Source organism: Eriocheir sinensis, unplaced genomic scaffold, assembly GCF_024679095.1.
Source record: "Eriocheir sinensis breed Jianghai 21 unplaced genomic scaffold, ASM2467909v1 Scaffold23, whole genome shotgun sequence".
NCBI classification, from domain to species: domain Eukaryota; kingdom Metazoa; phylum Arthropoda; class Malacostraca; order Decapoda; family Varunidae; genus Eriocheir; species Eriocheir sinensis.
This window is the reverse complement of record NW_026111532.1, coordinates 581,323-604,592: the sequence shown is the minus strand read 5'-3', so window position 1 is coordinate 604,592 and position 23,270 is coordinate 581,323. Positions and strand designations below refer to the sequence as shown.

The 23,270-nt window shown below is 43.7% G+C and overlaps 2 protein-coding genes across 3 annotated transcripts; both read left to right on the top strand.

The window, feature by feature from the left end:
* The first annotated feature begins 2,601 nt into the window (after positions 1–2,601).
* On the top strand, positions 2,602–10,386 carry LOC126990959 (glutathione S-transferase 1-like). Its single transcript, XM_050849588.1, has 4 exons — positions 2,602–2,758; positions 4,743–4,964; positions 5,377–5,515; positions 9,873–10,386. The coding sequence occupies exons 2-4, from the start codon at positions 4,765–4,767 to the stop codon at positions 10,179–10,181; spliced, it is 648 nt and encodes a 215-aa protein (XP_050705545.1). The 5' UTR covers positions 2,602–2,758; positions 4,743–4,764; the 3' UTR covers positions 10,182–10,386.
* A 2,852-nt stretch (positions 10,387–13,238) lies between these two features.
* LOC126990957 (calcium channel flower-like) lies at positions 13,239–21,593 on the top strand. 2 transcript variants are annotated; one of them, XR_007744954.1, is made up of 6 exons: positions 13,239–13,435; positions 15,184–15,256; positions 15,362–15,487; positions 15,844–15,951; positions 17,970–18,145; positions 20,213–20,340. XR_007744954.1 is itself a non-coding variant. In XM_050849585.1 (5 exons), exons 1-5 carry the CDS (start codon positions 13,354–13,356, stop codon positions 20,310–20,312), a joined length of 489 nt encoding a protein of 162 aa, XP_050705542.1. In that variant the 5' UTR covers positions 13,241–13,353; the 3' UTR covers positions 20,313–21,593. The 2 variants fall into 2 exon arrangements, 1 of the variants encoding a protein (XP_050705542.1); XM_050849585.1 differs by lacking the exon at positions 17,970–18,145 and having other exon boundaries at positions 13,241–13,435; positions 20,213–21,593.
* The last annotated feature ends 1,677 nt before the right edge of the window (positions 21,594–23,270 follow it).

Sequence of the window (23,270 nt, the reverse complement as noted above, 5' to 3'; positions counted from 1 at the left end):
TTTCCTCCTGCCTATGACTTGACCTCTTTCAAGGAGAGGGTATCAGGACCTCTCCACCGAAATTGACCTCTCTTTTGGCCACTCTACTTTTCGCTTTGTGGGCAACGATTAGCAGCCTTTTTATCTATACTTTCTTTTGTTGCCCTTGAGCTGCTTCCTGTGCTGTGAAAAAAAATAGCCTATGTTGTTGTTAAGAATAACAAAATATAACCAGAGAAATTCCAAGTTTTCCTAAGAAATTACTGACGCCCCCCAGGTTAAGAACCGCTGTAATCTAAATACTCCACCCATCTGTTATTTATAATTTTCTCACACATCTTTGCTACTACACTTGTTAATGACACTGGCCTATAGTTCAACGGGTCTTCCTTACGTCCTCCTCTATGTATTGGGACGATGTTAGCCCTTTTCCAGTCTCTTGGTACCTTCCCTTGTGCTAGTGAGACATGTTGTTATGCTTCTGTATGGAAAACTGTATTTCTTGATGTCTCCTACAGTCGCTCTTCTTCAGTTTCTCACCATTGCCTCTTGTCACACTTCTGTCACGTTCCACTAGCTAGGTCTTCCCTGTCCAATTTCTCCAGTCCCTCTTGTATCCTGTACAATGCTATTAGGTCCCCTCTCTCTCTTCTGCTCTCCAGTGTTGTTAGTCCCAATTTTTCCAGTCTTTCTTCATTAGTATGTTCTCTCTGAGTTTCTGGTAATTTAGTCGCTGCTCTTTGTTTTCTTTCCAACTTTCTAATTTCTTTCTTCAGTCTAGGTGACCACACTAATGCTGCATGTGTGTGTGTGTGTGTGAGAGAGAGAGAGAGAGAGAGAGAGAGAGAGAGAGAGAGAGAGAGAGAGAGAGTGCTGATTTACATTTTAAAAACCAAAAGACACACACACACACATCGGTGCCGTACCGTGTGGGGGTGGAGGGGGGAAGGGTGGTCGGTTGCATCATGGTACACTGGTGTAGGTCAAGGTCATTCTATAAAGGGATAATGGGGGGAGGATCACTATAAATACTCCGACAGCCCAGTGGATAAAGCTCTGTTCTGTCGGGCTCCGGTCTGGCATGCTGAGGTAGTGGTTACTGTCCCCCACCAAGTATTATCATTTGAGCAAGAAGGATGGGGTGTATGGTGTGTAAAGGTCCCAGCAGTACCCAGAAATCGACTACAATGAGCTTTCTCTAACCAGGAGATATATTATTTGCTGGCGATGACGAGTCCAGCTCGATCGTGATCAGGACGTGGTGAATCGCACTGCATCCCAAACTATCAGCAGTTACGCATCATCAAAATTTCAAAGCCATGTGTACAGTGAATTCGTGGAAGCAGTACAACTCGCCTTGATGATCGTCGCTTATAGGGTATCAGAGCAAGGTGATCCCAATATAATATTTTCTACAGTTTACATAAGAACTATGAAGGTAAAGGGTGCATGCATGAGGATGGAGTGCTGTCTTGTGCGGCAAAATGATCTTAGTGTCGAATGATGAATTGATATATAATGAAATAGCTACCTGGGGGTTATGCCTAAGTTACCCCTTCAGGAAAGATTTTTGTATCCTTAATAGAGGAATGATATATAGATAGAGAGCACTTGGTCACACGTACTTCGATCCGGCTGTCACCCACGTATATAACTACACAATAAGTTACCATGACTTGGGTTTCCATCTTGAATGACTTTGTTGAGAGAATCATCGTGAGAGTTGAAAAAAAGAAGGTTGCCGAGACTTAAAAAGGGAGATAAAGAACTACTTTTTTCTTTTTAATTTCTGCATACATTTTTTCTTATACAACGGTTGGTAGGTCATTGATTATTATTATTATCATTACTATTATTGTTATTATTATTATTATTATTATTATTATTATTATTATTATTATTATTATTATTATTATTATTATTATTATTATTACTTTTATTATTATTATTATTATTATTATTATTATTATTATTATTATTATTATTATTATTATTATTATTATTATTATTATTACTATTATTATTATCATTCACGAGAGGACATCAGGGGCTTTTTTTCTCTCTCTCTCATTTTGGTGCCCTTGATCCGTCTCCGTTGTTGTAAAAAAAGGGAAAAGAGAACAAGTTACATAGTATAGGTCGGTATTTTTCAAAGCTTCGCCTCTCACATCAACTATTTCCAAAGGCCGGAAAGGAGATTAATCAGGCTTTCATGAGTGTTGTTTTCACGTTCATGGTACAGAAGAAAGGTCAAACTATCGCTGGGGTTATAAAAATACCCATGGAAATGCCCAAAACGGCTTTACGAAAGCCTTGTCAAATATTGTGTGCTTGGCCGTCGAAATGTTTACATATAAGAATTATTCTCCATAGACCCAGAGTCCCCTTGACACGGATACGTACAGCAAAAGACCGTGACTGTAAAGTAAGAATATAAATCAACAAACAGGAAAACAACCACATTACAGCGAAACGGTGGTGAGCGAAGCGAGTCTCAAGGCGGTGACACATCTTCCCTGTCACCCTACCACCTACCTATCTACCGACCGACCGACTCGCTGACGCTGGATGACTGGGCGTTGTGTAATACCTCCCAACCTTGCTACCGGGAAAAAGCGTCATTCTTGTTTTGCTTATATAACCCTTGGCGGAGAGCCCCGAGCCGGCGAATCGCCACCACAACGCCACTTCCCTTTCCGCGCCGGCCCTGATCAGTCGCATCCTCGCCAGTCACAAGCGCCTGCACCAGCACTCCGCTCTGCTCTCCTCCTCGTTGTTGGTAATTAAGTGTCAGTGATGCTCGTAGGATTAGTTACCTGGCTTATCATCTTAGAAGCATTGTGTAGGTAGGCTAGGTATGTGTCCTCATCTGCCTTTACCTGGATGATAATACCTGTGGACCCATCTGGTTACAGAGTATTTGGGTAGATTTACTTGGAGTGGCTTACTTTTTGGTGGTGGAAGGAGTGTTTGTGTGTATAGCTTGTTACCTGGTTTAAAAACGCAGTGTAGGTATGCTTCCTTACTTGACGTGGATGTTGATACCTGTTAAATGTATTCAGGTATTCTTTTTACCTGGATTAACACCTTAGGCCTATGTTATAAGGAACATAATGTATAGGCCTACAGGTATATTTTCGAACCTGGTTTCACATCTAGATTGTTGTTCATGGTAGTAAAATTTCCTCCTTGGCTTCACACCTTGACTGTTGTTCGCAATATATTGACGTAGTTTCCTGGCTGGCTTCACACCTCGACCGCTGTTCATAGTAACGTAATGTCGTTGTTTCTATCTCGGTAACCCAACTCCCACCTTTCTGATATCCCTGTTGAGTAAAGGTAATTTTGGGGTGTGTTACTTCTAGGAGTCATTGCTTAGGTGTACGTAGAAGCATGATTATTTTCTTTTATTATAGGCATCGATTTCTGACTTTCTCCCACGCATGGTAGATTATCAGGAAGGTGGTCGTGTGTTAGGGTGGCAAGGGGCGGAGGGAAGGAAGGCACGCGGTCAAGTGTAGGGGCCGGGGAGAGGCTTTGTTCCCGGGGAAGGAAATGAAGCCAGACAGCCTTCACGGCAGAGCTTGAGTTACACACGAGTAGCGGCCTCCTGGGATTGTGTAGTACTATGCTGCTGTGTTTTGAATTTATGCTGCTGTGTTTTGAATTGATGTAAAAATAGTACCAGCTATGGTTTGTGGGAGCTATGAACTTATTACAATGAACCGTAGAATGATAATAATAATAAAAAAGATGCTTTAATTGTACGGTTTTGCTGTAAATTGGCTTATATGGCAGCACCTTATTGAATGGTGCTCGAAATACAGTCATCCATTGCTTTAATTGTCACCATGGCGAAGTGAATCGAGTTTACATTTTAACATTCATTGCAATACCCGTCAACAGTTACAAGTGAATGCAGTCAGGCCCAACGATAAAAGAAATGTCATTTTTTCCTTGGTCATGCCTGCCCCCACCACTCTCCCATGAGGATAGGTTATGTCCTTCCGTCCTTCGGGAATGTGAGCGTCCTTGTGCAAGTCGTGCAAGTCATGCTGACCACAGGGTGCCTAGGGGGAGTGTTCAAGGCTACATCCCTGCCAGGCAGGCGTGAGGCGTGGGCCGCACACACAATACAGCCATCGATTAACTCGGGGATAATTCAAGACATTCCCAGAAGCAGTGAATTTATTATTATGATTGCCCTTTCCACTACAAGGTGGTCGATATGTGCGCGTTCACGGCTCTGTGCTGCGAGGTTACTGCAAGGGTGTCGTGGCGGTTGACGCGTCCGTATCCGGGCCTGCTGAATCACAAAGTTTACCGCACGGGTTAAGAGTTTCGACTATAGTTACTATCATGTAGCAATAGTCGAGATTATTTGATGGCTGAACAAACTCCTGCACAACTAAAAGTACCAGAATTATAAGTACATGAATTTTTTTCTCTCAGCTGCTCGATTTATATTATCTATACATGTTAAACAAATTCATTATTCCTTGAAGCAGACGGCGCCATGGAACAAAAATAAGTGTCCTTGGCTACCTAGCAACGCGGACTGTCGTTACCAAGGAGACATAATACTTTCATATAGTCTCCTTTGGTAGCTCTTGGTATAGATCAGTTCCAGCCTTCTCATGTTACATTTAATATAACTACAGTAACTCTCCATCGTAACTTAGTGCCACATGGGTCATTGTTGCCTTGGCGCTGGGTTTGCATTACCCAGTTCAGTTCACTTCATGTTCTCTGTATCTCGCCAGGTCTTCACGCCGCGCCACGAAGATGCCTTTGGATTTCTACTGGATGCCGGCCTCGTCCCCGTGCCGCTCGGCCCTCCTCACCGCCAAGGCCGTGGGGGTCGAACTCAACCTCAAAGAAATCAACCTGATGGCCGGGGAGCAGATGAAGCCTGAGTTCGTGGCTCTCAACCCCCAGCACTGCGTCCCAACCCTCGTGGACGACGACTTTGTGCTGTGGGAGAGGTGAGTTAATTAGTCGTATCGTATATGGTGTTGCTGCTCGTGATTTCGATGCTCATCTCCGTCGCAATAACTTAATTGTGAGCCTGTGGTGGTAAATCTTTAAATATATTATGGTTGATGTGTTCCCTTACCTATTATCTGTTTTCCATATACTCTTCCCTGCGCCCTACCATATCCTCTGAACTTATTAAATTTCCTCTTATTCTTCTCCTCGCATCCCTTAATTTTCGCTCTCATAGTCCCACGCCCATGATGGTAATGAACGAGCGCACACACACACACACACACACACAGAGTTCACCCCCTTCCGTCCTCTAGTCTTCAGGACCTATAACTTAACCTTCAGAAACTCTCCTCACCTACCCTAACCTAACCTGAACCTTCAGAGCCTCACCTAACTCTTGCCTTCCAGCCGCGCCATCTGCTCCTACCTCGCCTCCCAGTACGGCAAGGACGACAGCCTGTACCCGAACGACCCCAAGGCCAGGGCCAAGGTGGACAGGATGCTCTACTTCGATGTGACGCTCTACGATAGGTTCGGCCTCTACGTGGTGAGTGCAGCGCAAAGGGTCTATCTACAGGCCTGTAATTTTGGCAGATTTCTGGGGGTGGGGGGGTGGGGGGTAGAGGGCATCATAGGTTCATGAGGTGAGGGGAAGGGTGGCGAGCGGAGCGAGCATACGCAGTTTTGGGATTTTTTTTTTAATAGTACTTTTATGAGCATTTTGAGGCCGATGTAGATAACTTTGAGGGGAGCTTTTAGCCCCACTCGCCCCCCTCCCCCGAAATTACGAGGAACCTGGTATCAGAGTCTTCATCAGCTGTTACTCTTCCACTACTTCATCTTTCTGTCTTTAGCATCCTTATCTCTCTTCTCCGACTTTTCCTTCCACTCAACAAAGGCTGTTCTGTCTGCATTTTTTTTTTTTTTACAACAAAGGAGGCAGCTCAAGGGCACACAAAAAAAGAAAACAATAATAAAAAAAAGCCCGCTACTCGCTGCTCCTAATAAAGAAACAAAAGAGGTGGCCGAAAGGAAGATCAAATACGGGAGGAGAGGTGTCCTGATACCCTCCTCTTGAAAGAGTTCAAGTCGTAGGCAGGAGGAAATACAGATGAAGGAAGATTGTTCCAGAGTTTACCAGCGTGAGGGATGAAAGAGTGAAGATGCTGGTTAACTCTTGCATAAGGGGTTTGGACAGTATAGGGATGAGCATGAGTAGAAAGTCGAGTGCAGCGGGGCCGCGGGAGGGGGGGAGGCATGCAGTTAGCAAGTTCAGAAGAGCAGTCAGCGTGGAAATGTCGATAGAAGATAGAGAGGCAACATTGCGGCGGAATTTAAGAGGTAGAAGACTATCAGTATGAGGAGGAGAGCTGATGAGACGAAGAGCCTTAGCCTCCACTCTGTCCAGAAGAGCTGTGTGAGTGGAGCCCCCCACACATGAGATGCATACTCCATACGAGGGCGGACAAGTCCCCTGTATATGGACAGCAACTGTGCAGGGGAGAAGAACTGGCGGAGACGGTACAGAACGCCCAGCCTCGAGGAAGCTGATTTAGTAAGAGATGAGATATGAAGTTTCCAGTTGAGATTTTGAGTTAAGGATAGACCGAGGATGTTTAGTGTTGAGGAAGGTGATAGCTGGGTGTTGTCAAAGAATAGGGGATAGTTGTTTGGAAGATTGTGTCGAGTGGATAGGTGGAGAAACTGTGTTTTTGAGGCGTTGAAGGACACCAGGTTCTTCTTGCCCCAATCGGAAATAATAGTATAAGGTCTGAGGCTAAGCGTTCTGCAGCCTCCAGCCTTGAGTCGTTAAGTTCCTGAAGGGTGGGTCTTCTATTAAAAGAAGTTGAGTAATGCAGAGTGGAATCATCGGCGTAGGAATGGATAGGACAGTTCGTTTTGGAAAGATCATCAATGAACAACAGAAAAAGAGTGGGAGATAGGACAGAACCCTGTGGGACACCACTGTTAATAGATTTAGGGGAAGAACAGTGACCGTCTACCACGGCAAAAATAGAACGGTCAGAAAGGAAACTGGAGATAAAGGTACAGAGAGAAGGATAGAAACCGTAGGAGGGTAGTTTAGAAAGCAAAGATTTGTGCCAGACCCTATCAAAAGCTTTTGATATGTCAGCGCAATAGCAAAGTTTCACCGAAACGGGTAGAGAGGATGACCAAGAGTCAGTTAAGAAGGCTAGGAGATCACCAGTAGAACGCCCTTGCGGAACCCATACTGGCGATCAGATAGAAGGTCAGAAGTGGAAAGGTGCTTTTGAATCTTCCGGTTGAGATTGATTCAAAAGCTTTAGATAGACAAGAAAGTAAAGCTATAGGACGGTAGTTTGAGGGATTGGAGCGGTCACCCTTCTTAGGCACAGGCTGTATGAAGGCATACTTCCAGCAAGAAGGAAAGGTAGATGTTGACAGGCAGAGGCGAAAGAGTTTGACCAGGCAGGGTGACAGCACGGAGGCACAGTTTTAAGGACAATAGAAGGCACTCCAACAGGCCCATAAGCCTTTTGAGGATTGAGGCCAGAGAGGGCGTAGAAAACATCATTCTTAAGAATCTTAATAAATAACAAACATAGTGCAGTAAGAGTGGGGATGAGTAGGAGGAATATGCCCAGAATCATCCATAGTGGAGTTATTAGAAAAGTTTGAGAGAAGAGTTCAGCCTTAGAGATAGATGAGACGGCAGTGTTGCCGTCAGGACTGAGAGTGGAGGAAAGATGAAGAAGTGAAGTTGGAGGAGATGTTTTTGGCTAGATGCCAGAAGTCACGGGAAGAGTTAGAGAAAGCAAGGTTTTGACATTTTCTATTAATGAAAGAATTTTTGGTTAGTCGGAGAATAGATTTGGCCCGATTTCGGGCAGAAATGTAAAGTTCATAATTAGCATTAGTTTGAAGGCTCTGGTACCTTTTGTGAGCTACCTGTCTATCATTGACAGCACGAGAACAAGCGTGATTAAACCAAGGCTTTTTAGCGTGAGGAGTAGAGAAAGAACGAGGAATGTATGCCTCCATTCCAGAGACAATCACCTCTGTGATGCGCTGAGCACACACAGAGGGGTCTCTATCCTGGAAGCAATAATCATTCCACGGGAAATCGGAAAAGTACATCCTCAGGTCGTCCCACCGAACTGAAGCAAAATGCCAGAAGCATCGCCTCTTCGGTGGGTCCAGAGGGTGTACAGGAGCGATAGGACAGGATGCATAAATAAGATTGTGATCGGAGGAGCCCAACGGAGAGAACAGTTTGACAGAATAAGCAGAAGGGTTTGAGGTAAGGAAGAGGTCTAGAATGTTGGGCCGATCTCCAAGACGGTCAGGAATACGTGTAGGGTGCTGGACCAACTGCTCTAGGTCGTTGAGGATAGCAAAGTTGTAGGCTTGTTCACCAGGATGGTCAGTGAAAGAGGATGAAAGCCAAAGCTGGTGGTGAACATTGAAATCTCCGAGGATGGAGATTTCAGCGAAGGGAGAGTGGGTCAAGATGTGCTCCACTTTAGAATTCAAATAGTCAAAGAATTTTACATAGTTGGTAGAGTTAAGTGAGAGATAAACAGCACAGATGTATTTAGTAATAGAGTGACAATGAAGTCTTAGCCAGATGGTGGAAAATTCAGAAGAGTCAATTAAGGTCGTGGGCACGAGAGCAAGTGATGTCGTTGCGCACGTAGGCGCAACATCCAGCTTTGGATTGATATATAGGATAGAGATAGTAGGAGGGAACAGAGTAGAGATCGCTGTCAGTAGCCTCAGAAACCTGTGTTTCGGTAAGGAAGAGAAGGTGAGGTTTAGAGGAGGAGAGATGATGTTCCACAAAATGAAAATTAGAGCGAAGACCGCGAATGTTGCAGAAATTGAGAAGAAAGAGGTTCGAGGAGTTATCAAGACACCTCTCGGGTCGGCAGCCAGAAGGGGAGTCCTCCCTGGGGGAGTTTGTGGTCCCCCCCCCAGGCGGGGACTCCGAGGCTTGGTGTATGTGCGCCATTTTGAAATTTTAATTTTGGGAAAAGGTGTATACCTATGTTGTGTGAATGTAGTGTGGTGTGGATAAAGAGAGGATCTGTCTTTAGAGAGCATGCTGAACTACTCTCCGGTGTTGGTGAGACAATAGGGAAACGGTTAGTGAGGACATGGGAAGGGTCTTTGGAGGGCTTCAGCTCCCTTCTCACCTCCCATATATACCTCACCGGGAGTGGCTTGCGCCCGTTCGGTAGGTGTCTTCCTACCTACTCCAGCCACACATAGATTTGTTCTTCTTATACCCGTATTGCGAACCCCGTGAGTCTCATTCTGATCCTCCTATCCCACTGTACTAATGGCGATGATAATAAAGTAACAATTACAACATTTTCTATACCGATATTAGCGTCAGTTATTCATTCAGGTGTCCAACTTTGATCTTTATGTTACGGTAGAAAATGTTAACATATTGCTTCTCGCGTGGAGGCAACGAAACAAGTCATTAGCCAACTCAGTGGGGATAAAGAAGCCTATGCGTGTTTTGCTGATACACGGAGAGGTGTCAAGATGGCTGCGATGGCTCCTGATAAGCCTTGATAAGCCAGCCAACCAGCGCGACATATCTCAGCAACACTCCCTCCCCTACCCCACACACGTTATCTCTAATCTCTTTATTCCATTCCTTTCCTTCCTCTCCTTCTCGTCTGTACTTTTCCCCTCCACTTTCTCTACTCGATGTGAAAACGAAGGATTCGTTTTGTTGCTGCGTATTGGTATAGCGCCTTGATCCTTGTGGTGTGATAGTTATTTCTAGACTGATTCAACAAAATTCATGGCGCCGCAACAAGAATGGTAATGTATAACGCCGGTGATTATGATTTCGCCGATATATCCACTTCGTAATAATCCCTTCCCCTTTCCCGTCTTGCCCTCAGTACCCGTTCATATTCGGCGGGCAGGAGCTGGACCCCAAGAGACTGGAGAAGTTCGTGGAGGGCATGGGCTGGTTGGACGGCTATCTGGCGGGACAGAAGTGGGCCGCCGCCGACACCATCACCATCGCCGACCATACCCTCGCCGCCTCCGTCAGCACATTCATAGCAACCGGCATCGTGGATTTTTCGAAGTACAGCAACGTGTCTGCGTGGCTGGCGCGCTGCGAGGCCGAAATGCCGGGCTACGCAGAGGTCAACACGCCCGGGGCCAACGCCTTCGGGGGAATGTTCAAGGACAAACAAGCCTAACTTAGCACCGGTAGCAATGGTCATGTCACGTGTTTGCATGCGTCAATTGACATTTTCGTGATGTGTGGAGGAGTAACGAGTATAGCTGTGGAAACTCTTTATTTTTTAATCACTACACAGGATGACTATATATAGTTCTCACCTGGATATAGTTAATTGTGTGCATGTATTTCATCCATGTTAATTAATAAAATAGACAAGTGTAGTCTTGTTTAATGACTGTGCAGGTAGAACGCTTCCTCTTAACGTGTTTCCTCTAAGGAGGTGATATTTTTATTAGGAAGAATGTTGGTTCTTGCAAATATAAATATAAAGTGTAACTGACCACTCCCTTTGAAATGAATTTGTTTACATCTTTAGTATAATCATGGAAAACACTTTACTGTCTCGCGTGTTCACATCTTTCCTACAAAGGACGTCTCAATATATTATAGCGTGTAGATTTGTGTGCGTGTGCTCCTAAGCCTTAAACTAGCATGATATCTCTAGCAAACACTAATTAACTAATGTGTTCATAGATCTAGCACCAAACAGGACGACAAGCTCATAGTCGTGCATGCATGTATATCTATATAGACCGTAATTTTAGTTTCTCTTATTATTCTGTCGTGGGTGGATCATAGCATCATCATCCTCTCACTGGCCTTGAGAGGGAGTGAGATGGTGCGTACACACACACACACACACACACCGCAAGAATATAAACCGTAGGCATTTCTGAAGGACTAAGAAAAAGAAAAATGTTAATCAAGTTCATGGTCATATACCAACCCCAGAATGACTGATACAATATAAAAAAGTTTGGCGGAACGGAAAAAAAAGAGGGATAGATGGACGGGGCTAAGGAATAAAGATATGACCTTCACTATACAAAAATGTGTATGAGGAAGAGGGGGAGGAAATGCGCTTAAAAGGGTAACATGATATGCGAGCCTCACACAGAAGATGCTGTGAGGCAGCCATCAGTTGTGTGTGTGTGTGTGTGTGTGTGAGAGAGAGAGAGAGAGAGAGAGAATGCTGATTTACATTTTAAAAACCAAAACACACACACACACACACACACACACACACACACACACACAAACACACACACACATAAAGGACATCATGCCGTGAGGAGGCAGAGGAGGATGGGTGGGGGATTGTGTCACGTACTAGCGGTGTAGATCCATAGATCTGGGTGTGGGTAGAATTTAGAGGGATAATGGGGAGGGAATCACTTTAAAATGCTCCGACTGTGACGAGTATACGCATCCAAAATATCTAAAGCATGGTGCAGTGAATTCGTGGAAACAAGTGAAGCATTTAAATGTCATTGAAGAGGGCAAGTTAAAAAAAAAGAATAGTCGTCTACTCCCATCCTTTTTAATTTTTCTCTATCTCCCGACGTGTGAGTAATCCTTTATTGTCTCTTCTTTTTCTTCTTTTCTTCTGTTCTTCTTTTCCTTCCCTCCCATAGCTTCCCTTCACCTTCCCTTCCCTCGCTTCCTTTCCCTTCCCTTCCCTTCCCTTGCTTCCTTTCCCTTCCCTTCCCTTCCCTTCTCTTGCTTTCTTTCCCTTCCCTTAATTCCCTTCGATCCCTTCCTTCCCTCGTTTCCTTTCCCATTCGATCCCTTCCGTTCCCTCGCTTCCTTTCCCTTCCCTTCCCTTTCCTTCCATTCCCTTCCCTTCTCTAGCTTCCTTTCCCTTCCCTTTCCTTTCCTTCCCTTCCCTTCCTTCCCCTCCCCTTCCCTCACTTCCGTTCCCTCCCTTCGATCACTTCCCTTCCCTTCCCTTCCCTTGCTTCCTTTCCCTTCCCTTCCCTTCCCTTGCTTCCTTTCCCTTCCCTTCCCTTCCCTAATTGCTTCCTTTTCCTTCCCTTCCCTTCCTTCCCCTCCGGTCCCCTTCCCTTAATTGCTTCCTATCCCTTCCGTTCCATCGCTTCCTTTTCCTTCCTTTCCCTTCCCTTCCCTTCCCTAGCTTCCTTTCCCTTCCCTTCCTTCCCCTCCCTTTCCCTCTACTCGCTTCCTCTCCCTTCCCTTCCCTTCCCTTCCCTTCCTTCACCTCCCCTTCCCTCCCCTTCGATCCCTTGCTTCCTTTCCCTTCCCTTCCGTTCCCTCGCTTCCTTTCCCTTCCCTTCCCTCGCTTAATTCCTTTCCTTCCCCTCCCCTTCCCTCGCTTCCTTTCCCTTCCCTTTCCTTCCCTCCCTTCCCTTGTTGAACCCCCTCGATCTATACTGTCAGTGCTTGCGTGTAATAATTATAGTGACGCGGCAAGAGATTTATCGATCACTGCAAACGAGTAAATACGCGGCTTTATAACATTACCTGCTTTGAGTGCTTTCTATCTCAGTGAAAAATGATGTCATATGCATCTCGTGGGCAGTGATTCATGCCATGGTCAGTGCTTGTGCTTGGTGCATGACGCGGCAAGAGGACATTACTGCAAACGAGCAAATATGCGTCAATATGTAACACTTAGATTATACTGTCTAGTTTTGGTGTCCACACTACGGAATGGACATCAACTTGCTAGAATCAGTTCAGAGGAGGATGACCAAGATCAGGGGCTTAGGAACCTCCTATATCAAGATAGGCTGAAACATCTCAACTTAATTACATTCACTAGAAAGACGAAGAGAGCGGGGAGATCTGATACAAGTATTCAAATGGGTCAAAGGTGATATGAGTAAAGTACTGAGAATTAGCCAGCAGGATATAGACCACTCAGTAATTGATTTAATTTAAAAAAAAAGTATAGATTTAGGAGGATAATAGGCAGGCATTGGTTTAGTAATAGGGTGGTGGGGGATTGGAATAGACTCAGCAATCACATAGTGAGTGCAGGGACGATAGCTTGTTTTAAGACTTGATAGCTACATGGACGAGGATGAATGTGGTAGTGGGGGGAGCTGCCCTGTGTAGGCCATTTCGCCTCTTGCAGTCTCCCTATGTTCTTATGTTCTTTGAGTGCTCCAAATCTCAGTGAAAAATGGTTTCATACGTATCTCGTGGACAGCGACTCATTCTGTTTTACCATGGTAGTGTCCGGGCAGCAGGTCGTCAGTTCCTCGCCCCGTTGGTCAGCGTGAGGCGCAGTGGTCGTCGTGTGGCCGTGTTGTCAGCTGTCATCCCCGCTCCCGCGCCCTTCCAGCCCCTGTTTTTAGCCGCCTGAGGCCTTTTAGCCGCCCAAAATGGCCAGTGGAGTGCAGCAGGCAGATTTACCGTGGTGGCAGAAGTACCTGGCCCGTGGGGTTGGCTGCGGGGGAGGCGTCAGTGAGTTCAGTATTGAGCAGTGGTCGGGGTGCTGCCCTACATGGCGCTTCGGGTTCACATTATCTGTTTTTTTGTCCAACCCTTTTGCCCGACCCTTGTGTCTCTGGCGCTAGTAGTGATTTCTAGGCTCCCTGGGTTGAAGTTTAGGATGATATTGACGAGAGGGTAGCCACCTCCTGCAAATTTAATACTTACAATATGGATCATTTTTTGGTCCCTGAATGCACTGCAGTAACAAATGACTTCTGGAAAATAGAATGGGGCCGAAGGGTGCGAAGCCCACCTCTTAGGCCGGTTGGGGGGGGCAAAGCCTTCCTGTTAAGGGGGTTGAGTGGGGCAAAGTAAAGCCCCCATGAGGTAGGTTATGTTAGGTTACATTAGTTTAAATTTGTTCAGCATGCATTGTGGGCCAGTGGAAATACGCAGTGCAGGACGGGGCAGGGTGGCAGTGGGTGTGGGTCCACAATGCGGGCTTGTGGTCAAAAAATTGCAGTTGTCCAAATTCTTATAATCGGAAAGTGCCAGTAGTCCAAATTTTTGTGGTCAAAAAATTGCACTTGTCCAAATTCTTATAATCGGAAAATGCCAGTAGCCCAAATTCTCATGTGGGAGTAGGGCAGTGGCGGGTGCACAACAGGTTTTGAAAAGTCAAGCATTTTGTGATTTCCGGAAAGAATACTATCTCCATAGTAGAAAGCATCATATTTTGTCCAGAAATAATCAGTCTGTGTCTTGAAAATTGCAGGCTACCCTCTCGTCAATAATCCCTGGAGTTTATATTAGTCTGCCTACCTCTACTACTACTGCTACTACAATTACTACTTCTACTGTTGCATCCTGCCTTATCATTATGAAATTACTCAGCCATCCAGAAAGAACTTCACTAATTTTTATCTGGTTGTCACTACTACTACTGCTAATGATAATAGTGCCACCATCTCTGCCACCACCATTACTTTTATCCTCATTACAATTAATTATATTGACTATAGGCTACATGCAATGCCAACTTGGCCATCCTTTTCTATTTTGGGATTCTGGAATACATTCAAGTTAATTTTTGGAGCCAAATGTTTAAACATGGTACCTGCTGGCCTAGGAAATTTATGTATTACCCATTGCTCATAAGTTTTAAGGTTCGCATGAATTAATTGTAAATATGATCACTGAGTGGTGAATGTACTGGGCCTGTATCTACCACTTGAATGCCAGAAGTCCAGTTCAGAAGACAACATGAGATGCTTTGTCTCCTGAATATTTCGCTCATGGCTATTTTGCTTTCCAGCATCTCCAGCATAATTTAATTTCATGTTAGATGAGCATTATTTCTGAAGGTGTGGTTATTTTGACCTCTGGGTTTAAAATAATGGCTTTACATATATGGTGCTGCAGTAAACAACACCAGAACTGTAAAAGAGTAAACAGAGAGTAAATCATTGTCATTACCATGGTGATGCACAAGAGGGGCCTCAGTGACGAGGAGGTGAACTGATAGCCAATACAGTTTATTGCGGCTGCCATGACTGAGGCATGGAATGTAACCTTTCACATTACTTTGATTAATATGGAATTTGTTTTTTTCATTAAATTGTCATCCGTAAAAGATTTTAGGAACCCAACTCACATAAGATTATGATTAACTTTTGTAATCCTTTTGCCTCTTCACTTGTCTCATAATATAGGAGTTATGGGAAACATTCCTGAAATATATGTAGCTGTGTGATATAAGTTCATTTTTTCCTCTACAGTTGCCCTGGGTCTTGGGCTGTTCAACTGCATCAGCTTATCTGCGTTCTGCATTGTTGCTGGGATATGGCAGATGTGAGTAGATGTTGTACTCTCGTATTTGATTCTTGGGATTACAACTATTGTGTGTGTGTGTGTTTGTTAGTGTGTGTGTGTGTAACCCTGCATCCTCTCCCCCAGGTTGGCAGCTTTTATCGTGATATCGGCCGAGGCTCCATGCTGCTGCATGTTCATAGACTTTGTGCAGCGCTACTCAGTGTGGGTGGACGCGCGGCCACACTGGCAGAAGGCCGTCTTATACATTGGGTGAGTGTGGGAAGAATACTACGTACTTAAGTATTGCTATCGCTACTCTGGCTGTGCATGCTATAATAGAAACAGGTTGAAGAGCTTTCTGCTGTATCAAACAAACTGGTGGTAGGAATGAAAAATATAGTTACAGAATAACATATTTTCTCTTATACTTTAGAATATAAAATGAAGGTGAGGAAACAAATGTATGGAACCAATAGAAAATTAAGGTTGATACTATTTGATGGAGGTTTTGAATTGGGAACATTGTTTTTTCTGACTAGAGGAATTTTTATTGATAGACTTTTACTTCATACTTAGCAGCACAGTTTTCCTCTGCTAACTGACATTCTGTTCCTTTCCACACACAGCCTGTCCATCCCCTCCTTCATCATGTGCATCTCTGTGTCCGTCATTCTGGGCTCAGGCTTGATCTTCCTGTGCGGGTTGCTGTACGGTATGATGGCTCTTGGCAAAAAGTGAGTACTCATCTTTGTTTTATTTCCTGTGAGTCTGTCTGGTTAGGGCCGCCTTTGCATGGGTCAGTTAGTTGTGCTGTGTCGGTGTAGGTGTTCAGTGGAGCCTCCCTTCTCCGAGGTAGTTTTAAATGTATAGTGGAAAGTTAAGTTCTCTCCAGGCTGGTTTTGGTGAATGTTTACCTTTGGCTTAGTTTGTAGTAGAGTAAGCTTGGGTGTTTAAGTGATGTTAGCAGAGAGAAGAAATGTAGCTTGCTGGAGTTTTCTTTTTCTTTTGTGATTCCTATATGAAATTTTTTTTAAGTTAATATATATATATATATATATATATATATATATATATATATATATATATATATATATATATATATATATATATATATATATATATATATATATATTTTTGCATTCATGTTCAGAAAATCCTTTACAACCTATATATATATATATATATATATATATATATATATATATATATATATATATATATATATATATATATATATATATATATATATATATATACAATGCAGGTTGTAAAGGATTTTCTGAACTAATCTTTGCTACCTTTGAGAAAATTATGCAAGTGGGATGGATGTGAATGTTGTTGAAGGCGACACTTTTGCCTTGCAGTGAAAATAAGAATGTTGCTGGCGGACAAACACCACCAGATGCTAACGTGCAGTGGGTGGCGGCAGGCCCTGTGTAAAGGTGGAAATCTGGCCCTAGTTGGCTCTTGCTGAATAGTTCAGAGCATAGGAGACACAGGCTTGAGCTTAGATATGTAGATGTAGGGCCAGTATATACAGTCACTAAATCTCTTGGTGTAGTGAATAAGTTGTACACTTATTGAGGCTGTGCTTGGGTCGTTGATTCTAAGGGTAGTGTGTGGTTTCTATTGTATGCCGGGAACCTAATATTATTTCTCGAAGAGGAAGCTTTTTTATCTTTATACGTTTTTGATAATTTGTTGCAAGTGTCCCGGGGAAAGTAGAGCATTCAAGCTTTTTGTTCCTGTAGTTGAATAATTATATTATATGTTTCATTGTGCCAATCCAAAAAAAAATGAATGTTAGTAAGGACTACCAGCCTGAGTGTGTAAGGGTGATGGAGGATGTGTGAGGGTGAGGGAATTTTTCTCGTTTTAAAACACACAAATTTAATCTTAGTTGGTAGGAGGTACCAGGCTGTAAGAAGAACAGTTTTGCCTGGGGCAGGATTCAATTTTTTAATTACAGTAAAGAAGGCAGCTCAAGGAAAAGGGAAAAAAGCCTGCCACGGCACTGCTCCTATAAAAGAGATGGTCAGATTCTCTTAGAGGTTTTTTGATACTCCTGCCTGAAGGCATTCAGGTCATAGGATGGAGGAAATAACGTTGAAAGAAAGGTGCTCCAGAATGGCAAAAGGGATGAAAAGATGAAGATATTGGTTTACTCTTGCATTAAGGATTCCGACATCATCGAGGTGAAGTAGAGTAAAGTCTTGTTCAGCTGGGGCTGCACAAGACTTTCTACTTTAAGAGAGATAGGAGGGAGGCCAGATTTAGTCTTTCTCTCCCAGTCTTTATCCTTCTGTGCCACTCTAGTCCTGGTCCTTCCTCTCAGCTTGGGATGCTGTTCAGCTTGTTGCAGTCCACCACAGCAAGTTTTGTTTGGCCTGTGTGATCGTGATTTTCTTTACACTCCTTGGGGGGGTGTATGAAGGTCTTTACAGGCACTGTGGTGTTTTGAGCTTTGAAGCAACTATTCTAATGGTACTAAATATGATTTACTTATGTACATATTTAGATTGTATATACAGTGATTTAGAGTTTAAAGGTGGCTTTCTTAGTTTATTGTTTGATCAAGGAATGTGTGTGTGTGTGTGTGTGTGTGTGTGTGTGTGTGTGTGTGTGTGTGTGTGTGTGTGTGTGTGTGAGGGCTGGCAGCAGCATGCATGACTGTAGGCAGGCAGATACATAGGTAGGAAGGAAGGTCTGTGCAGTCTTCAAGGTCACCAGTGTCACTACTATTATGTGTTAGGGGGAGCCGCGAGGACATGATGGCCGCCGCCGCCACAAACAGCCACTCGGGGATGTCCACCTCCCAGAGTGCCATCCTCGTAGATGACCCCGAGGCCTGGCGCTCCACCTGAACCGGCAGGGCCACTCGTAACTCCCATCACCACCTCCACCGCCACACCTTTGATCACCTCACTTGTTGGTGTTGGTCTGGTCTTGTGTTCACCCCTGGGCTTGAGCACTCCTTTAGTCGCACTGCATTGCCTTGCCCGCTGCCATCAGGTGTTGCCTGGCATCTCCAGCAAGGAGAGATGGCACTCACTAGTTACATTTCAAATTGCCTGATTGATCTGGCTGCCTCATTTTTGCTTTTTCAAAATTCAGCCACTTATTTTACTTTGGCTTTCAAGTGAAAGTGGTGGAGTTTTTCATTTCTCTTTATCTTTGAGTCATTTGGTTTACTTCCCCTTGCCCACAAAAAAGCTTGAGTAGGGGGAGGTGGAGGAGGAGTTGAAGAAATTTTCATCTGACCTTCCCTGAGAGGACTGCTACTCCTCATTGGTTATGGTGAGCTTAGGTGGCACGTGGTGTGGGTCTGGCAGCCAAGGAATGCCTCGGGGCAGTGGGCAGGTCATGCAGTGCAACCAGCACTTGGTGCGTAGAGTGGTAGGCTGGCTTGGTGCAGGTGGCGGCATAATAGTGTGCATGCTGCTGCTAACACGGCTCACTTATTTGCTCAGCATCATCATTTCTGCGCTGACAAATTATTACTAGAAATTTTTATGCAAATCTTACATTGGACTTTTGGTACTACTTTTTTTTCTAGTCTTTGTTCTTATTTTTATTTGTTTGGAATGTTAACACTTATTATTACTAACAAAAACAAGCCCTTTGGGGTCTTGGGTGTGAGACACAGTAAGAGTCGGTCCATCTGAGTAGTAGTGGACCCCAACTCACCGTAGACGTGTAGGTACGTGTTGAGTAATACCAGACACTGTTTTGAGCTACCCTTTGGATGATTTTTCGGGTGTGTTGATCCAGTGGCTGTGATCCTTTAAATGCAATCCCAGAGATGCAGGTCTTCATTGAAAACAGTTTGTCACATTATGATTGCAATCATTCTTGTCACCAAGTCCTGTGGCTTTCTTGGGTGTTACTATATAGGGCAAACTTTATACAAAAAGAAGTTCCTACTACTGTGTTGCTCACACATACACAGTGCACACACATACAAAATGACACAAGCACACATACATAAACACAGTTTCTTGAGCCTTGTTGGCAGCCAGTCTCTTTGATGGGGGTGAGTTGTTAGCTCCTGCTTGCTGCTGCAGTAGGGGCTCCACTAGGCTCGGTCGTCTTACTCCAAACCGGCAGTGACTGTAATCTTGTATCTTCATCGACTTTGGCAGCATTCACAGTTTGGTTACTGTAACTTGGGTGTATGAGGCTTTATTTTTTTGTATTCACTGGTAATATGCATGACCGCATGTAATGTTTTTAATTATTTACTGTAATATTTTTGTTGGAATTTATGAATGTGGCTCACATATCTGAAACATTTTATTCTTTTTAAGTATAATGTATAATCCAATAGATTTATTAACTCTTCAATCACTTCAGCCAGGGATGCATGCATAGCATACTTTTCTCTACTCTTTATGAGATAATCTAATTGAGCTTTGTGTAAGCAAAGTCAGGTCAAGGGTTGTGGAGTATCACTGATGAACATGAGGCAGCTGTAGAGTTGTATGCAAGACTGAGATGGTGAGGATACTCCGTCCCTAGGGCTTGGGGAAGGTACTGGAGGGGAGCACTTCCCAGGAGGGGCAAGGCATGGCCCTAGAAGAATGTAGTGGATGGAAACACACCCCAGGATGGGCATAGCAGGACCATAGAGCACAGGGGAAGGAAATGCACCACAGGATGGGTATAACCTGACTCTGGAAGATAGTGGAGGGAAGTGTTGTCCAGGCGGGGCTGAGCATGACCCTAGAAGAGTGTGCAGGGGACGAAAACACTGGTGAAGGTCATGACAGGGTCATGAAGATATCAGCAGGAATTGCATCCCTGGAAAACCTTAAATTAGTTAAGTTAGCCAGACCGTGGCATAATACTGCCCAGAATATATAGGAAAGATACCTTGCTATGGAGAAGTCTTCAGATGAGGATAGCATGACCCACAGTAAAGCTCCTTGCCCTTGGAGTGCTAGGACCTCCTCCCCATACACTGTGACTCTCTGGCTAAGTGTGGCCCTTCTGCAGAGGCTCCCGGGAGGACATGATCGCTGCAGCCCAGAACTCTGGCCGGCCTGGCGGCATGAAGGACAACCTGGGGGACGGCGGCTCAAGTCCTCCCGCCTAAGCTCCTCCACACGTCCGCCACCGCCGCCAGAGTTGAGTAGCTGATGTCGGTGATCATCGAGCCACCGGAAGAAACTTTGCTGTCTTAACAATAATGTCTAGAAGTATATAACAATTTGGTAGACCTGCTGGTGATAACATGAGTCAAGGCCAGGCCTGGTGTAGGTGTCGTAAGAATTGCTCGGTTGTCCAGTAGTCCTTGTGATGACCCAGTGGCTGAAGATGTAATAGTTGTTCATCATGTGAAGGGCACTAACTGATGGCTAGGTTTTATTTTATTCAATAGTTTGTCTTTTAATCTGAACTTTTAAATTATGACCTCTGGGAATTGCTCCCCAGAGGGATGGTGACAACTGAACAACTAAAGTATCTCTGGCTATCTCTTCCCAGGCTTTTACTCTTTGCAGGTACTGAAACTTTGATTTCTTTTAATAGGCTGCTACATTTTCCATATTTATTCCCCATCCCTTTTATATATATATACTCACATGTTTATGTCAGTAACCTTACCGTTGACTTGATAAGTGAAGCCCTGTCCTTGAAGTGTGCCTGTTGCTGCTTCACACTGCCAGCTGTCCACACACCTTCAGGCTGTAGAGTCTTGGTGACCTGTTGCCCCACCCTACCCGGGGAGGCAGGAACAATATTTAGGGCTGAAGGCTGCGGGACTGTAGTAGTTTGTGTGCACTCGGGCTGTTGTCAAGATTTGCATTCTTTGCCATGGTAGGAAAGTGTGATTTGAAAGTATCATATCATTGTAGTTTACTAAGTCAAATTTTTCCAACTAGTGTTTTGCAAAGCTTGTTTTTTAAGCAATTTACTGTGTGTATTCTTAGCCAGGTTTGTTTTTTAATTTGTGACACATATTTGATTGATTGAAAAACACTTTCAGTTGAATTGAAAGCAAACAACAAGGTGCGGATATATTAACGCTGGAGAAAAAGTCTTGTTGGTATTCAAAAAAGTAAACTAAGAGTCAGATAAGAATAGATAATCAGCTTGGACACCATAAACATGTCCAAATTTTTTCACCCAAGCTATCTTGCCTTTTTCACATTAGCCTCACCTTGATCACAGACCCAATCAACAGTAGCCACAGCCGTAGACTACACCCAAGTAGAGACAAACCACGCGCTGTCCAATCCAGTATAAAAGACACATAACACGTAACGTTCTCCTTAGTTCTCATTTGGCTAACACTGGATGGTTTAGAGGTAATGTGAAAGCATCTTCTTGTGTCCTCCTTATACTGATGTTGGAAGCAAAGGTATTAGGAAATGTGTATCTTGATGGTCTTTTGAGTGTGTGAAGAGGTACTATATAGTGTCCGTGTTTTGTTCTAAGTAGCACTAAGTAGGATAAGGCAGAAGGGCCAGTGCAGTTTGTGGGTGGGTGGGTGGGTGGGGGATGCAGGGGCGAGAGGCTGTTGCAGCTGAAGGTGTTTTTAGGAGAGCATTCTTGATCTACATTTCTCTTTTTCTGTCTCTGTCTTCCTGTGTCGTTGTGGTTCGCTAATTTGTGTTGTCTTCTTTTTGTTATGATTCTCTGGTTCGTGTTCTTTTCTAATCTTCTCTCTTTTATCTGTTCTTTCTCTCTGCCATTTCTCTTTTTCTTAGCTCTTTTCTATCTCTGTCTCCTTCTCTGTCTTCCAATGTCTTCTTGGCTCCCTAATTTGTGGTGTTTTATTTTTGTTATGATTCTCTGTTTCATGTTCTTTTCTGCTCTTTTCTCTCTTTTGTACTTTTTATCTGTTTTCTTCTTTGTCCTCTTTCATTATGGGTCTCTATTTTGCCGAGCTCCCTTTGTCAATAATTCTCTATTTTATGTATTATCCGCACTTTTCTTTTTTATATCCAGTTCTTCGTTTCATGCCCCTATCTTTGCGGTCTTTCTTAATTTTTATCTTTTTTATCCATGCCCTCCTCTTCTTCCCTTATGTTTTTTTCCTAGTTCTCTTTTTTTCAGTGATTCTGGGTTATGTTCTATTCCACTTTCTTTTAATCTTAAGGTTCTCCGTTTTCCACTCTCTCGTCTGTGCTGTCTTCTCTCTCAGTGGTTCTCTCATTGTCCTTATGGTGTTCTATTTTCGGCTCTGTTATCCTTCCCATTGGTTCTCCTCACTCGCATATTAATAGCTCTGCAGGGATTCACATCTTAAATTATATCATTCATTCTTTCTGTCAGCAATTCCAGGCATAACGTAATTTGTCTATCTGGTTAAGTCAGTGGATCAGCAGACGGTCAAGGTGTTTTTCCACTTCTTTATTCCATGAGAAGGTTTTTGAGGTAGGTACATAGGCAACAGAGGTCACATGGTGCTGACTTCCAAAGACTCCACAGGAAATGTTACCATGCATACAAATTGGACCTCACGTGTATGCACAGGGTTCAGTGATGTTTTAATTATTATAAGGTGGTGAAAAAGAAAAGGTGGTTTATATTATGTGAGTGGAATTGGTGCATTACAGAACACACTTCGTGTCTCCAAGGATTGTTATTGATATTGTTATTATTATTATTATTATTATTATTATTATTATTATTATTATTATTATCACTACTGCTACCGCTATTGTTATTATTACTATTGTTTTTCCTTGTCATGGTAAAAGTGAGGTATGTTACTGATATTACAACTTATTATTATTATTATTATTGCTGGTAATGATTAGCAGGCCTTCCACATTCCAGTGCTTGCTAAAAACAAACTTTCAGGCACATTAAACACCCAAGTCATGTGTTAATCTGCCATCTTACTGACAAACCACTGTGTCAGAATTTGTTTGCTGGTTCATCCTTGCTAAGTACTTGGTGAGGCTCTGGACCTGTACCCACTGTAAAGCAAAAAACAAAAGGCCATACTGCTAAAAAGAGTCTGGCCTAATATTGCAATACTGAACAATGCTCTCTTAAGTTGCAATATTTAGTTTTCACCTTAATGATCTGTGCACTAGAGCTA